This window comes from Chanodichthys erythropterus, chromosome 17, assembly GCF_024489055.1.
Source record: "Chanodichthys erythropterus isolate Z2021 chromosome 17, ASM2448905v1, whole genome shotgun sequence".
NCBI lineage: Eukaryota > Metazoa > Chordata > Actinopteri > Cypriniformes > Xenocyprididae > Chanodichthys > Chanodichthys erythropterus.
Window position 1 is genome coordinate 29,098,090 of NC_090237.1, and position 18,082 is coordinate 29,116,171.

The 18,082-nt window shown below is 35.2% G+C and overlaps 3 protein-coding genes across 3 annotated transcripts; all 3 read right to left on the minus strand.

Moving 5' to 3' along the window:
- Nucleotides 1-6,125: 6,125 nt before the first annotated feature.
- On the minus strand, nt 6,126-9,721 carry LOC137004224 (C3a anaphylatoxin chemotactic receptor-like). The gene is made up of 2 exons (XM_067364411.1): nt 9,718-9,721; nt 6,126-7,090 (listed from the first exon to the last, which is right to left on the minus strand). The coding sequence occupies exons 1-2, from the start codon at nt 9,719-9,721 to the stop codon at nt 6,126-6,128; spliced, it is 969 nt and encodes a 322-aa protein (XP_067220512.1).
- Nucleotides 9,722-11,480: 1,759 nt separating this feature from the next.
- LOC137004996 (chymotrypsin-like protease CTRL-1) lies at nt 11,481-14,189 on the minus strand. Its single transcript, XM_067365737.1, has 7 exons — nt 14,034-14,189; nt 13,771-13,874; nt 13,420-13,499; nt 13,232-13,313; nt 12,021-12,201; nt 11,797-11,927; nt 11,481-11,687 (listed from the first exon to the last, which is right to left on the minus strand). Exons 1-7 carry the CDS (start codon nt 14,080-14,082, stop codon nt 11,526-11,528), a joined length of 789 nt encoding a protein of 262 aa, XP_067221838.1. The 5' UTR covers nt 14,083-14,189; the 3' UTR covers nt 11,481-11,525.
- A 1,217-nt stretch (nt 14,190-15,406) lies between these two features.
- si:dkey-238d18.3 (chymotrypsin-like protease CTRL-1) lies at nt 15,407-17,825 on the minus strand. The gene is made up of 7 exons (XM_067365171.1): nt 17,766-17,825; nt 17,492-17,634; nt 17,283-17,362; nt 17,026-17,107; nt 16,212-16,395; nt 15,962-16,092; nt 15,407-15,824 (listed from the first exon to the last, which is right to left on the minus strand). Exons 1-7 carry the CDS (start codon nt 17,809-17,811, stop codon nt 15,663-15,665), a joined length of 828 nt encoding a protein of 275 aa, XP_067221272.1. The 5' UTR covers nt 17,812-17,825; the 3' UTR covers nt 15,407-15,662.
- Between the last annotated feature and the right edge of the window lie 257 nt (nt 17,826-18,082).

Below are 18,082 nucleotides of genomic sequence, written 5' to 3' on the forward strand. Positions count from 1 at the left end.
AAGCAAAGTGAATAAACAAACAAAGCAACTGACTTGACACGACACGACAGCAGGGTTATATAATCAATACACAACAAAGTAACATGGAAAACAAGAGGCTTAAATACGTGAACTTTGAGTAAGACAACCAATGGGCAAGTGACACAAGGGACAAAGGAACCAATGACAGAACAGAACTGAAAACCACTGGACCATAAACAACCAATCAGAACATGACACATAGACTAAGGGAGCACATGAGGAGCAAGGGAAGCATAACACAAACAAGCAACATGAATTAAACTGCAAAATAAAAGACATGGAATCATAAACATGAACAAAACTATACATTACAGGCAGTAAATGAAACATCAAACACTTATTTTGTGTAGTGAAAAGGATACTCTGTGATTTTGTGTATTGTGCTAAAACAATTGAAAATATGCTGACATGTTTGAAAAAAGTGCACTTTTGATGATCTGTTGTGATATTACTAAGAGTTTTGAAAATTTAGAAAAAAAAAAAAAACAAACAGTTATGGTTTTGAGAATGGCACATGGATGAAGTAAACTTTGGGCTTCAGTTTTCTTTCATCTACCATCCAGGGGTGCGTTTTGATGTAACTTGCTGCTTCACTACCATAGTATGATGCATTGTTATTTATAGATAAATCTGTTATTTAGCCATGTTGGTGAATGATGTCACACAGGTGGTGGAGTAATAACTTATTTAACTTTAATTCGGTCTCAAACTGATTTTTGCTATAAATTACAGACATGGCATCTGCAGATTAATTCTCATCTTTCTCAATTATCTTGCTTTATTTCCAGATTCAATCATAGGCTCGTTCTTGAATATCAGAGCATGTACGCACACGCACTCTTCAAAAATGGCCCTGAAAATCTCTTGACAAACTAAAATATGTAAATGGAATTTGTATATATTTGAAATAAAAGATATAGTCATGTCAGCTTGCATATTTTGCTATTTTACTATGCTTCTAACCACAGCTCCAGTGCTGTCGTTCCAACCACACAAGTTTGTGATGCAGTTTGCGAATGTTAATTTGAACTATGGTTTCGGGAAACATCAAATCGTTGAACTACACTACATTGCCAAAAGTTTTGGGGTGTCTGCCTTTACATGCACATGAACTTTAATGACATCCCATTCTTAATCCATAGGGTTTTAAATGGGGTTGGCCCACCCTTTGCAGCTATAACAGCTTCAACTATTCTGGGAAGGCTTTCCACATGAAGCTCTCTACACACTGTTCTTGAGCTAATCTGAAGGCCAAGTTACCTACGTGAAGTTGGCCCCCCACCCAACGCAAAATGTCTGCAAAATAGTCTAAAAAATTTTCTTTTGTGCTGCTTTGGTTTTTTAGATATTTAAAGAATATTTATAGGTCATTATCAGGTCACTCAGCCCCCCACACGCTCCAAATTCGCCCAAAATAGTCTCAATCATTTGTGTTTCGTTTTGTGCCATTAAACGTTTTGTTTGTGCTGCTTTCGATTTTAATATATTAGACTTTAAATTATAGGCGATGACGTCACTCAGCCCCCCACATGCTCCAAATTCACCCAAAATAGTTTTGTTTGTTTGTGCTCCGTTTGTGCTGGTAAAAGTTTAGTTTGTGTTGCTTCGGGGTTTTTTTTTTTTTTTGGATATACCTGTTAAAATAATATTTATAAAATCTCAGGTCACTCAGCCCCCCACATAGGCCTATGCTTTAAATTCACCCTAGATAGTCTTGTTTGTTTGTGCTTCGTTTGTGCTAGTGAAATTTTCGTTTGTGCTGCTTCGGTTTTTAAAATATTAAAAGAATTGGCAATTCGTTCTGAGGTCTCTCAGCCCGATAAAAGTTTCATTTGTGCTGCCTCACTTTATAAATATTAGACATTGATTGCATTGAAATGAATGACACTGAACGCATAAGAGCATATTATAGTGACTATTAGGCTATATACCAAAGCATAGACATTTAACAGAAAAAGTAGGAGCAATGTGATTTCAAATTAAGTCTGTTTGCTTTCCTCCTTTTCAGTGACAAGCGCGTGTCAGAAACAGAAAGTTGTTGCAACAAAAAAAGCTGCACCAGTCCATGTAATTCCTTCAATTAATTAGCCTACATCAAGAAAAAACGACTTATTTAATTGTCTAATTATAAACCATAAACCATAAACCAAAAAAAAAAAAAAAAAAACCCTTAAAGCTTATTTTTTAATCTTATATAGGCTTAATTCTTTTTTGTCTTTGTTTACTTTCAAGTAAAATCTAATTAAACGAATGCCTATATATGTTTTTTCGATTAGGTTTAGTTAGACAATTAAATAAGTCGTTTTTCTTGACGTAGGCTAATTAATTGAAGAAATTAAACGGACTGATGCAGCTTTTTTGATGCAACAACTTTACATTTCTGACGCGCTTGTCACTGAAAAGGAGGAAAGCAAACAGACTTAATTTGAAATCACATTGCTCCTACTTTTTCTGTTAAATGTCTATGCTTTGGTATATAGCCTAATAGTCACTATAATATGCTCTTATGTGATTTGCATTTGCAGCCGTTCAGTGTCATTCATTTCAATGCAATCAATGTCTAATATTTAGCGAGGCAGCACAAATTAAACTTTTATCGGCACAAACGATTGCGACTGTTTGTGGTGAATTTGGAGCATGTGGGGGGCTGATTGACCTGAGATTTTATAAATATTATTTTAATAGACATATCTAAAAAAAAAAAACGAAGCAGTACAAGCTAAACTTAATTTTACCAGCAAAAATGAAGCACAAACGATTGAGACTATTTTCGGTGAATTTGGAACATGTGGGGGGCTGGGTGACCTCAGAATGACCTATAAAAGTTATTTTAATAATTTTTAAAATCGAAAGGAGCACAAACGGAAGTTTCACCAGCACAAACGGAGCACAAACAAACGAGACTATTTTGGGCGAATTTGGAGCATGTGGGGGGCTGAGTGACATCATCGCCTATAATTCAAAATCTAATATTTTAAAATCGAAAGCAGCACAAACAAAACTTTTACCGGCACAAACGAAGCACAAACGATTGAGACTATTTTGCAGACGTTTTGCGTTGGGTGGGGGGGCAACTTCACGCAGGTCACAAAGTTTGGAGGTCTGTAGCTATTGATTCTGCAGAAAGTTAGAGATTTCTGCGCACTGTGCGCCTCAGCATGCTCTGACCTCACTCTGTGATTTTACGTGGCCTACCACTTCATGGCTGAGTTGCTTTTGTTCCCAATTGGTTCCACTTTGTTATGATACCACTAACAGTTGACTATGGAATATTTAGTAGTGAGGAAATTTCACGAATGGACTTATTGCACAGGTGAAAACCTATCACGGTACCATGCTTGAATTCGCTGAGCTTCTGAGAGCGACCCATTCTTTCACAAATGTTTGTAGAAACAGTGCTTGATTTTATACACCTGTGGCCATGTAAGTGATTGGAACACCTGAATACAATGATTTGGAGGGGTGTTCTAATACTTTTGGCAGTATAGTGTATGTTAGTTAGGACGGAACTTGCGATGTTAGTTGGCTAACAATGCTTTTGGGAAATGCATTGCCGAGTGTGTGAGGAGAGACAGCAAGAGTGAGAGAGGTGAGGTCGCTCTTATATGGACGTGGCTTTTATGCAAATTATTAGCTGTGTGTACGCTCTCCATCATTTGGAATAATCCAGATTATTCAATGGACAAACAAACATCAGTCAAAAGTATTAAATACTGAACAAAATTTTAAAGGGTAAAAAGGAGATAAAGAATATGGACTTGAAATTGAGTAGTCTGATATATGACCATATAAACACATGCACATTTCCGAAATTAAACTATTTTAATTCTTGGAAGCTAGACTACCAACCAAACCTAAACTGTTTGCATAGCTAAAGCACATAAATTGTGTGAAAAATAAAAAATAACCCTGCGAATGGAATTCTCATTGAAAACAAATTCCTTTGCCAGTGCTCCATCTTCATTGCCCTCAGGTTTCTCAGTCATACCTTAATGGTGTTTAGTGTTTGGTTGCATAGTTCACAGTACAGGTTTGTATGGAATTACCTTTGTTCCAATAAAAATTAACACTTAAAAAAAAAAAAAAAAAAAAAAACGAATAAAAATGTAAATTCAAGACTGTAACTGTATGTACAGTACATAACCAGGTCCTTTAATTATTGGGTTAAATCAACACAGCACTGCTGTATAATATGGGCTCTAAATGAGCTCTAAAATACCTATCCACCTGAAAAAGCAAAAGCAAGTACTTATATTGATTTTGTAAACTTAAAAAAAAAAAAAAAAAAAATTACTGATAACGATGATGACTGATGTTAATGATGATTAAATAATTTGTCTGTGCTAGTCCTAAGAAATCATCTCACCATAGTGTAGCAGCAGATAAATACAGATGAAATAATAAAAAAGTCCTATCTTCATAACACTAAAATGAAATAGAAGCCACTTACAGATGCTCATCTCCATACAAGTAATTGTAAACATAACACTGATGTCTTCACTTTCAGGTCAAGAAGCTGTCAATCAAAAACTCAGTAGCCAATGAGAACACACCGCTGCTAGCCACGACCCCGCGTGAGATTTGTACCAGGAAGGGGAACAAAAACTCTGGGATCATAAATGAAAATTCTGGAAACACATTTGTAAGTACAGATCAGAGAAAGAAAGAGGAGGAACAGTTAGCAAAACATGCAGTGTAAAAAAAACAAAGTCAAACATTTTGCCTGCGATTTATTTAAGTTTCAAAGACATTTTATTCAGTTTCAATTTATATTTTTATTAGTTTTTTGAAAAGTTACGTTAATTTTTTTTTTTATTGGCACAAAGGTAATTCCATAGGTCTGGGGTGCGTTTCCTGCATAACGACACAATTTGTTGCTTCACTACCATAGTATGATGCATCGTTGAACAAATCAACTAGCTAGTCACGACTGTTCCCTGAAACCATATTGTTGCAAACCTGTCATTTAGCTACATTGGTGAATGATGTTACACAGGTGGTGGAGTAATAACTTCTATAAATGAATTCATTTGAGATCAAATTAATGCTAGATTTTTTTTGCTATAAATTACGGACATGGCATCTGAGGAGTAATTCTTATTTTGCTTTATTTCCAGATTCAATCATAGGATCGTTTTTATGTAACAGAGCACATACAAGTGAATCTGGAAAGTATTCACAGCGCTTCACTTTTTCCACATTTTGTTATGTTACAGCCTTATTCCAAAATGGATTAAATTCATTATTTTCCTAAAAATTCTACAAACAATACCCCATAATGACAATGTGAAATAAATTTATTTTAAATATTTTCAAATTTGATAAAAATAAAAAATGAAAAAAAATCACATGTACATAAGTATTCACATCCTTTGCTTAATACTTTGTTGAAGCCTCAAGTCTTTTTGAGTATAATGCTACAAGCTTGGCACAACTATTTTTGGGCAGTTGTATGGAGCAATTTGGCAACACAAAGCCACAGGAAATAAGCCCTATACAGTCTCTGGGCTGACCAAGCACGCACTCTAAGAAAGACTTTATATGTGAATATAAAAGGCAACTGAAAGAAAGAAAGAAAGAAAGAAAGAAAGAAAGAAAGAAAGAAAGAAAGAAAGAAAGAAAGAAAGAAAGAAAGAAAGAAAGAAAGAAAGAAAGAAAGAAAGAAAGATTCCTAAAAAAAAATAGTCTATATGAATCGAGCAGTTTTGAAGAAGCTTGATCGCTTTTTATTCTGAGCAGATTTAATTCAAGCTTTTACCCACAATGAATATTGATCAGCAAACATAAGCAGAAGCTTATCAGCAAATGTGCTGCGTAACCAATGAGGTTCATTCTTGTGTGTTACACAGCACGTCTGAGCTCCCAGAAGAGGTTTCCCTAACAGCTGACACACTATCAAAAGATACTATCCCATAACACAGCACATCCAATGTGAAACTTTCACTGTATAGTTAATATCTAGAGATTAATTTATGGGACACTGACTTTGACTAGATTGTTTGCCTTATATGCGCTTTTATTTACAGCAAAAAATCAGATTAACCATTGTAACACAACAGGCTGTAGCAACATAGAGTCTGATTTTCTTAAAGAGTTTTCTTGTATCAGCAGCTGGTCAAGGAATTCTTGGTTTCATTTTTGTCATCTTTGTGATTAAGAAAGTCCAGATGATCTTCAGCTAGCGCCGTCTCCAGCACCAGCAGCAGAGACTGTTTCAGCTTCTTCTTAAACTCATCACACATGAACACATAGAGAATGGGGTTCAGACAACTGTTTAGAAAAGCCAGGCACACTACAAAAGGTGTTGTTTGAGAGATGACTTCTCGAACATTAACATTCTGCTTATTCTCCACTGCATTTAATGAAATGAAACACAATTTGTGAATATGGTAAGGGAACCAACATACAAAAAAGGCCAGAACCAAAGATATAATAAGACGGTAAGATTTGAGATGGCTTCCCTTTTTGAGATGTTTGACCCGCACTCCAATAGCTACGTATGAAGATGTAATGATAATGAAGGGGATGAGAAAGCCCACTATAAACCTGTATGTGAACAGAGACTGAAAGTCTAGATACTTGGTGCAGAAATTGATTACAAAAGGAATGCTACAGCCAATGGATAAAACCCACACAATCATGCAAATGATCTTAGCTTTGATTAGAGTTCGTTCATTGCGAGCCCAAACGATCATCCATGTGCACAGGCATCGGTCCAGACTGATAGCAGTCAGAAAAAAAATGCTTGCAAACATATTTAGCTCTGTCATGAAAGAGAGAAGCTTGGACAAAAAGTAACCCAGTGGCTTGCCAAAGACCAAGACAAAGCGCATGACTGGGGCAAAAGAAAAAAAGAAGTCTGCAATTGCCAAGTTGAGAAACCATATGGAGTTGACTGTCGTCTTCATTTTGTAGCCGGTCACAAATATGACGAGCCCATTTCCAATGGAGCCCACGACAAAGATGGTGAGGTAAATGCATAAAGCGAAGATCTGGATGCTTGACAAGCCCTCTTTCTCCTGTGTCACAGTGACAGTGGTCAGATTATCATATCCCAAACTGGTGCACACTATAGCAAAAAAAAAAAAAAAAAAAAAAAAGAGAGAGAAGAAAATAATGCAGAGAGAGTTAGTTCTGGAGCAAAAACTTGCAAATTAAACATTTTGTGGTTTTTGACTTGCAACACATTTTCTCTGTTAGAAATACCATTGCCTACTACTTGTTTCAGAATGTCTAGAGAACATTCAAAAAAATAAAAAAATAAAAAATGCATGTTTTGTACGTGACATTCAAAATAACATTTTCATAACTTAATGGGAACAATGGCAACATGTTTTTAGAACATATTTTTGTTATCTGATATTTGTGAGATGCGGGTGTCTGTCTATGATTAGGGTATGATTGTAACATGGGGAGAGTTGTAATACCACCAATTCCACCAATCAAGGATAAGCTAGGAGTCCTATGATCATTTCATTATTTATCAACTTCCTTGCAGACCCCATATGAATGGTTGTCAAGGCTGTAAATGGGTAGGCTACATGCAGATTTTATAAAGACAAAACCTTTTTTTTTTTTTTTTTTTTTTTGTGACTAAAACTATATTGTGTTTTGTACTTAAACATTTGCAGATAAAATTATATAACTTATATTAGATTCAATTGTAGTTTCTCAGGCAAAATGTTAACATGCTAATTTCAAACCATTATGTTAAAACAGCTAGCTGAACACTGGCAGACATAGGTGGGGTAGGTTGGAACTATCTTTAAAAAGTGTTACAACCATCCTCTTGTATACAACTAAGAACAGTTTCTTAAAAAAGACTGATGGATGTGTGCTGACCAGTGTTAAAAAAAAAAAAGAAAAAGGAAATGATTCAGTTTCAAAGAAGGACACGTCAGTCCGTTGTGGTGACAATTTTGAAAGCCAGTGGTAAACATTCTGAGACCACAGACAGTGATAACTTATATCTGGTCTGCATGGAGCTGTTTGGCAACACAAAGCCAAAGGAAGTGTGCCCTATGCAGTCTCTGGGCCCACCAAGCCTGCACTTCAGGGTTAAAAACTGGGGTTTTCACCATTCTTACTCTGAGAATATTCACACAAAGACACACACATTTACACTTATTTTTTATTTATTTATTTATTTATTTTTTTTGGTAGATCTACATGTTCTTTACAGTTAAGTGTTCATTAACCATAAATACCGCTAAGCAAGTTTGGTCAAGTAGACTAATTTACAGACACTTGAGCTGTAGTCAATCACAGAAAGAGAGGCAATATTTTGTATTGTTCTTTTGGATTTCAGTAAACCTGTTTTTGAAGCATATTGCATGGTGTGGCTGCTGTTTTGCTTCTTTTGTCTAATTCTTAGAACCTACCCCAGCATGTGTTACAACCTACCCCAGTAGTGGGGTAGATTGTAAGAATATCACAGCCCTTATGAGTTGTCTTGATGTCAAATACATGGTGTGCCTTAGTTTAGTGATGGGCAGATCGAGGCTTCATGAAACACTGAAGCAGTTGAATCAAATGTGCCATTATGATTCGAGGCTTCGAAACAATCTGACACCCTTCTCCACGGTGACCCCTGGTGGTCAGAACAGTGCAAATGCAACAAAACTCAGGCCAAACATGCATTAAAAATACCCTTTAACAAATGTATTGCAAAAGTTTTATTTAAAGTAAAATCAATTCAATGGAATTAACTTATCATCTAATACGATTAAATATAGAGTGTGTGTATAATATGTGTTCCTTTGTCAATTTTCATTGCGTGTTTCTCTGTTCCATGGCTCAAGCTAAACAGGCCAATAAGACATTAATAATTACCATTTTTAATATTAATTATGCTAATGTATAACATCTACAAATGTATAAAATTGATCAGAGATCAGGTAAAACCATAAAGCCCTAGACACTTGTTCAACAGTTCTTATTGAATCTGCATGATTCATGGATTCACTTTATCATCACCCTCTACCGGTGAACCATTGAAATTTCAAACTGTTTTGAAATGTTTCGAAACAGTACTGACGTAAAGAAGCCTCGTTTACTAAAATCATGTGACTTTAGCAGTTTGATACACGCCCTGAATCACTGATTTGAAACAAAAGATTCAAATCGGCCACCACTACCTTAGTTACAGAGGTTTGAATGGGTGCCTTTTGTAATAAACAAATGTGGGTACTTTGTATAAAATTTTGAGCACTCAAAATGTAAAAGAATGTAGTGAGTTACAGATGCTTAAGCAAAAAGTGTTACAACCATACCCGGTCTTGTTTCCTATGTACAACCTGTGAACGGTCAGGGGTTTTTAACGTCAAAGCAGCGGTCCTTCCTTTTGACACAACATACACAATGGCGCCTCCCCAACCCCAATTGGTATGCACCGCACATGTATGGTTTGTTTGACCATGCGCATAAATAATAACAGACTTTCGTCTCATGTGCCTTATGTAGGCTAAGACTCCTGTATGCGTCATCCATCAAAACTTTACTGGCGTGACACTGGTTTGCTTTTACATTTATCCAACCGAGAGTTGTAATTTGCATATCATATTTTCATGCAAAAAATGAGGGTGAGTAATTAATAACAGAATTTTCATTTTTTAGTGACCTAACCCTTTACATTCCACAGGAATTCGATTTTGACATTGAATAAACATTGAAATGGTAGGAATATTGCACTCTTACCCATTTTCTGTATCTCTGTAGCTTTGTGTTGTCAATGCCCAAAAAAAAACACCTGGCAAAAGAATAAACAACTAGTAATAGGATCTCCTCTACTTATATGAAAGAAACAAGTGTGGGTTGAGGATGTGGCAAAGACAATTGTGCCGTCTTCATATGTCACATTTAAATTAAATGCCATAGTTATTTATAACACATTAAAATGTAGGTGTGAACATTTCAATGTGACACTTGTTTTCCACTTAGCCTTCCACATGCAATCCACATACAAAGTGTAATTTTATATATATATATATATATATATATATATATATATATATATATATATATATATATATATATATATATATATATATATATAAACATCTAAGGAGGTTTTAAGCATGTTTATGACAACTGTCATTAAGTGTCACTCAGTTATGTCAGTTTTAATGCAAAGATGACATTGTTTGAGATGTCTGTGTTATGACAACTTGACATAAACCAACACATCATAACCTGTCAGTGTCTTTGTCATGACAACTTGATATTACAAAGACAACATAACCTGTCATAAACATGACATAGCAGATTAATTATCAAATTAATTATAGTTTAAGAAACTACTTAGCTTTATGGGTTAACATTACATTACATTATTTTGGTAACACTTTAGTATAGGGAACACATATAAACTATTAACTATGAGTTTTCCCTCAACAGACTCCTAATTTACTGCTTATTAATTGTTAATTGTTAAATTTATGTATTGGGTAGGATTAAGAATGTAGAATAAGGTCATGCAGAATAAGGCATTAATATGTGCTTTATAAGTACTAATAAATAGTCAATATATTCTAGTAATATGCATGCTAATAGTAATAAACAACTAGTTAAAAGACCCTAAAATAAAGTGTTATCATTATTTCATAACAGTGTCATCTTTTAAAACATTATTAAATGAAAACTATTCATGACGCTGTTATAAAATTATTTGACAGAGTATTAACACTTAATGACATTTTAATGACAAATTTTATTCGTACCACTGTAGTTGAGGTCAAGAAAAATATTCATGATACTGTTATAAGATTATTTGACAGAGTATTAACACTTAATGACATTATAATGACAACTTCAATTTGTACCACTGAAAAAATATTCATGACAGCCAAAATGGCCCATGTCAAAACCAACCACATGACAGTTTAATGTAATGTTAACCCATAAAGCTAAATAATGTCAAGTTGTCATGACAAAGACACTGACAGGTTATGATGTATTTGTTTATGTCAAGTTGTCATAACTCAGACATCTCAAACAATGTCATCTTTGCATTAAAAATGACACAAGTGAGCGAATGACATTTAATGACAGTTGTCATAAACATGCATAAAACCTCCTTCATATTCATGACATGTGTCATTATGAAGGGGTCATTTCAGTCTTATGCACACCCCTTCAAGTAAAGTGTTACCGAAACTTTTTTCAAAATTTTGAAAATTGTTACCTATCCAAACCTTTGATCAGGACTGTACATTATTATCAGTTACATACATTCATTTTCTGTGATTTAGTCAGTTGCTATTATTTTAATGTTGTTGTGTATTAGTTACTGCACTCTGTTTTGTTTTTGTTTTGTCATGGTTCCTGGAAACGGCACTTCCAAAGAATCTTGCATCGCCATCACCTTATATATATATATATATATATATATATATATATATATATATATATATATATATATATATATATATATATGCATGAGTCATTAACCATCAACAAGGTGTTTTTAGTATTTTTATTGGTATTAGTTTTAGAGAGTTGGAGCTCTAGTTGTAGGCGACAGTCTGGTCAATCCATTGGCGGAGGTATGAGACACGGGCGTAGACGGCTGGGGTGCGAACATTGCAGTCGCTGGTGCCCCAGGATACAATGCCCACCTGATACCAAACACCTGAGCTCTCACACACCAGAGGACCACCAGAATCACCCTGTTGTTGACAGACAAACCCATATAAACACATCAGGACTAAAGCACTGTAAAATGAATATATATATAAAATATATAGCCTAAATATTTAGGCATCTGTCCTCATATACCTGGCAAGAGGAGACACCAGAAGCTCCAGCACAGATCATGGCATCTGTGATTCTGCTCTGACCCCAGTACTGCCTACACTGAGCTTGACTTAGAAGGGGCAGCGCGGTCTGCTGCAGTATATTAGGACTTGCTGTAAAAACAAGACGACAATTGTAGTACATCCAGTCATTTTAGTCATGAATGTAGTTGTTTTAGACATTAGTAATGTTAATGATAAATTTACAGGTGGTTCCAGTTTTGCCCCATCCAGTAGTGACGCAACGGGTGCCCGAGGGGATGCTGGTGGAGGAGGCAGCCAGACATACAGGAGAAATACGGGATGTCAGCTGGGCTGGAGAGGACAGTTTCAGCAGGGTGATGTCGTTGTTGAAGTTCTGACTGTTGTAGTAAGGATGGGTGATGGCCTACACAGTGGGAGGAAAAATTAACTCCTGAGATTATTTATTATATATGATAACAATTTAAAATGACTAATTTTACATTTAAATATATTTTAAATTGATTCCAGTGATGTAAAAGCTGAGTTTTCAGCATCATTACTCTAAGTCTTCACAGTCACATGGTCCTTCAGAAAACATTCTAATATGCTGATTTGGTGCTCAGTGTAACAAATATGTTCTGTTTTAGTTTAATTTTCTCCCTGGTTGCTCTGATCCAGTTTGCGTGTACATATTAGTTCCCTTGTTTATTCATTCAGGCTCTAGTTTGTGGCTATGGTTAATAACTGATTATTAGATTCTGTTCACCTGTGTTCATCTAGTTCCCCTTGTATGTTCCTTATATTCTGGTTGTGGTAATACTCCATTTCTGATAATCTTCTGCGTGTTTGGTTTCTGGATTTATTATTAAATACATTTATTTTTAGACTCCTGCACTGTGTGCTTCAATAAAGCCACAGACCATCACTCAGGTAACATTTCTTATTATTATTATCAATGTCAAAAACAAACCATGCAAACCATTTTTTCAGGATTCTTTGATGAATAGAATGATCAAAAGAAAATGTATTTGAAAATCTTTTGTAATTTTATAAATGTCACTTTTGATCAATTCAATGCACCCTTGTTAAATAAAAGTGAACATTTCTTTAAAATACTGACCCTGAACTTTTGAACGATAGTGTCTGATATCTGTCAGATAGTAGGGACAGTTACTTGCGTAATAATAAATAAATAAAAATATCAGCAACTTTTAAAATGTGGTATTACAAGCTGAAAAAAGAGCAAGACGTGCAATGGACAAAATAGTATGCTTAACGGAATTTTTTGTAAAACCCCGCCCCTAGTAAGCAACACTTTGTTCTATGGCAGAATGACGAAATCATGTGGTTTCTGAGGTAATGTCTATATCATAGAACCACAGCAATGCAATCAGTAGATGGTGACTCAGAGTAAAGGATATTGATGAAAGGGGCATTATCAGTAAAGCTGATACCTTGGCGATGCTCTTGACTTGAACAGATTCAGCACTGGAGCCGCGGTTATGCTCTCCAAGGATAACATAGTGATAGCCAGCCCTAGGGTAAGAGGGGAAGAAAAGAAAAAAAAGAAACATGGAAAAGTTGATATTAGAGAACCAGGCAGGGTATGTTTATAAAATAAAACAGATTCAAAGGTTCTCACCGAACACGGCAGTGAGCAGCAGTGACGACCCAGTACTGGTTAATCAGGGATCCTCCGCAGAAATGGAAGCCATTGGATTGCTGGTTCATACATAAAAAAATATTCATGATATAACTCAGTGGATGATGAATTTTAGTTCAGGGGTGTCCAATCCTGCTCCTGGAGGGCCACAGTCCTGAAGAGTTTAGCTCCAACTTCAGTTAAACACAGCTGAACAACGCCATACTACGCATAGCCTACTAGAAACTTCCAGACAGGTGTTTTGAGGCAACTTACAGCTAAAAACTGGTGGCCCTCCTGCTCTATTTGCTTAAAAGCAATGATTACATAATTAAAACTTGCAACAGTTACCTGAAGAGAGACCTGCCAGGGCCAAGAACCAGACACTGCATTCTCTCCATTCACAATTTTGTTGTAGCCGCTAATTACTGGCTTAATGGAAGGCACTCCACAACCTATGGAAAGGAAAATAAATACATGCAAAAAACATATAATCATGGATAAACAAGCTTAGATTGTTTTTAATTTGATCATATTTTTAACCTAAGAAATTCCTCTGTATATAAATATATACCACCCTCATTGCAAGATGTAGCCTCACTACATAGACTCACCCAAAGTGGAGGCCACCAAAGCAAAACAGCTAATGATCCAGAACATCATGGAGTCATGTACCTTAATTTCCTGCTGTTGTTCCCAGTCTGCCGCCTGCTTTATATTCTCTTTAGCATCTGATAAAACTGGGAATTCATCAAGGTGCTTCCATGCAGCTGGTAGGATCTCATAGCTCAGCAATGTTCATATCTTGCTCAGTAGAGTCATGTGACAAAAAAGTATGTTGAAATATTGACAAGAACAAATGGGTCAGCTGGGAAAAAGGGTAGGCTGCCCACCTTTGTTAGAACAAATGTTTTCTGAATGCATTCAATTGCAGCAATGAGATCTAAAAGGTTTTCTCCATTTAATGCACTAAATCATTTTAAATCCTTTTTTTTTTTTTTCTTGTGCAAGATGTTTTGTGGTCATTTACCACCATAGAACAATGTGAAAAGATGTCTAACAACATGTGGTTTCTAGGATGGACAGGTAAACAAGTCAAAGTGATTATCACTTTAATGCTGACACCTTGGGAATAGTCAGAGTCTACACAGGTTCTGTACTGGAATCCCAACAAGGACTACATAGAAAAGAGAACAGGACATGCAGAAAAGGCATTTCTCTTTTCCCAGTCAATGCAAACGTATGCTTGACCAAAGGTTTTTTTTTCAAAACTTATCGACAATGTACTGAAGTACATAAACAGGCAATCATGAGTTGACAAGCTCTTCTGTTTTAGTTGGATTTGAGCGTCATGATAGTATTTGACCTTGATAAATGTATTTAATGTATGTAATTAAACTAGGACAGGACATGGGATCTTAAGTCATTCCAAAATGAAGAAAAGGTCTAGCACTGTTTGATTGCAGATGCCGCTTTGTTTTGTTTGTTTTTTTTACTTAAATGTCAATATATAGGCTACTTTATATACTCTATTGTTCAGACAGTTAGGGTTGGTAAGATATTTTTAAGGATTTAAAAGTCTTCGTATGCTCACCAAGGCTGCATTTATTTGATCAAAAATACAGAACAGTAATATTGTGAAATACTATTACAATTTAAAATAAATATTTTCTATTTTAATATATTTTAAAATGTAATTTATTCCTATGATTTTTCAGAAATCATTCTAATATGCTGATTTGATTGCTGTTCAAGTAACATTTTTAATTATTATCAATGCTGATATCTGAATTATTATCAGTAATTATTATCAAGTATTTACTGTCACTTCTGATCAATTAAATGAATCCATGCTTTTAAACAATGGTGTATATATATTATAATTGAAGAAATAAAACTTATTTCTTATATACAATCGTTAAGCACTTAATGCTTGTTTTGGTTCAAGATTTGAACAAAACATGCCAAGAAGACTCAAAATGCTTTGTATAATATTTATTGAGAAACAGGTATGTCCGTTAAAATTAGATTAAAACAGATACACAAGTTATACTTTTAATAATTTAATTATCATTATGTCAAAGTATTTCTAGGATTCAAAACAGTAGCATCACAAAAAGTGTATGAAGATAAAGTTTAATCACTGGAAATCTTTCAGACTGATCAGATTCAGAAACTGTGAATAAAATGGGATAAAAAGGGTAGCGATGTCAGACTTCTTATGTGTCATCTGCAGGGTAAATCTAGTTGAATTGAACAGTTTTGTCAATCCATTTTCGAAAGTAAGAGACGCGAGTATAGACTATAGGAGCATCAACATTGCAGTTTGTTCTGCCCCAGGAAACGATGCCCACCTGATACCAAACACCTGAGCTCTTACACACCAGAGGACCACCAGAATCACCCTGTAGTTGAGAGACAGACATCAGGAATTACCACACAATTTTACAAACATTTATTTCACATATCTTAATTTTGTTTGAAAAGATTTAAATTAATTGCTTGTGTGAGATATAATGCTTGTGCATCTGCATTCATATACCTGGCAAGACGAGGATCCAGTGGCTCCAGCACAGATCATGGCATCAGTGATTTTTGTCTGACCAAATACTTGCCTACACTGAGACTGACTCACTATTGGCTTGTTAGCCTGCTGCAGAATGCGAGGATTCACTATAAGCAAAAACATAATATGAGACAGTTAGTGTCTGAATGGTTGGAAAAGGACCAACTGCAGTTTTTTATCTACCACACAACTGAAAATGTACATGAAACGGGAATTGCAGACTTACAGGTGTTTTCAGTTCTGCCCCAGCCAGTGGTTACACAAACAGTCCCTGGGGGTGTATTGTCAGAGGAGCTAGGCAGACATATAGGAGAGACACGGGACGTCATCTTTACTGGACTGGACAATTTCAGTAGTGTAACATCATTGTTGAAGTTGGTCTGTTTGTTGTAGTCAGGATGGGTGATGGCCTTTAAGAAATTAAAACATTTATCCATCAAGGACATTACATTGATCTGAAGTGACAGTAAAGACATTTATAATGTTACAAAAGATTTATATTTAAATTAAATACTGTTCTTTTGAACTTCCTATTCAATAAAGAATCCTGAAAAAAAGTACCATAGTTTCCGAAAAAAAAAAAAAAAAAAAAAAGTAATGAGCGCAAATGTTTACAACATTTAAACTAATGATAATAAATGTTTCCAGAGCAGCAAATCAGCATATTAGAATGATTTCTGAAGGATCATGTGACACTGAAAACTGGAGTAATGATGCTGAAAATTCAGCTTTGCCAACACAGGAATACATTTTTTTTTTTAATATTTTCAAATAGAAAATGTCTCAGGTTACGTATGTAACCCTGGTTCCCTGAGTAGGGAACGAGACGCTGCGTCATGACATAATCATGCCGGGAAAGGGAACTTATTTTAAGCTCAAATAATATTTCACAATGTTACTGTTTTTACTGCATTTTTTTTTTTTTTTTTTTTTTTTTTTATCAAAGAAATGCAACGAAGAGACTTCTTTTAATAACATTTGAAAACTTTGGAACTATAGTGTAATTAAAAGTAATGCAATAATCACGCTAAAGCTGATACCTTGGCAATTCCCTTGAACTGAATAGGTTCAGTTAAGGAGTCACGGTCATTCTGTCCAAGGACAACATTGTGAACTTTAGCCCTAGAAAGAAAGGGACAGGGAAAAGCAGGAAAGTTGAATACATATATATATATATATATATATATATATATATATATATATATATATATATATATATATATATATATATATATATATATATATATATATATATATATATACAAACAAACAAACAAACAAACAAACAGACACTTACTTAACTAAACAGTGGGCAGCAGTGATGACCCAATTATTGTTGATCAGGGAACCACCACAGAAGTGCTGACCATTGGATGTCTGGTTCAAATATAAATAACTTCATGAGTACTTCATTATACAGAGAATGAGATCCACCACAATAATGATCCATTAATAAAAGCAGAGGCTTGTTAACAATGATTATGTATTTAAAACTCATTACACTACCTGGATAGAGACCTGCCATGGCCATGGGAGTGCTTCCCTTGCATCAGGTATTACATTGTGTCCATTAATAATACCTGCTATCCCTCCCCCACTAGGTCTTCTGGCAGCCCTATCTAAAGGCTGATATTGAGGCACTCCGCAACCTATAACCACAGTTCACAAAGAAGCCAATAAGAAAAGCATTACGTTACATTTAGTAGAGTGCAATGCTGAGTTGATTTGGTGACCTCATGCAGACCTTATTTGAGTACTTTTTACCCTAATGAAAACTCACCCAGAGTGGAGGCCACCAAAGCAAAAAAGCTGACGATCCCAATCATGTTGTAGAGACAAGTGTCTTGCTGTTGTTCCCATCATGTCTCTCTCCGGCTTTATATTCTCTCTAGCATCTGTTAAATTACGCAATTCATACAGGTGCTTTCATGCAGTAAGGAGGAGCTCAGGAATGTTTGTATCTGTCATATGAGGAAAAGAACAATATAATTTTGACTGTAAAAGGTGAGCCAGCCAAACAAAAACAAAGGGACATCACCTACATTTCTAAAAGCAAAAAATTGAGCTAATTTATCCATGATTCTTTACCCATGAACG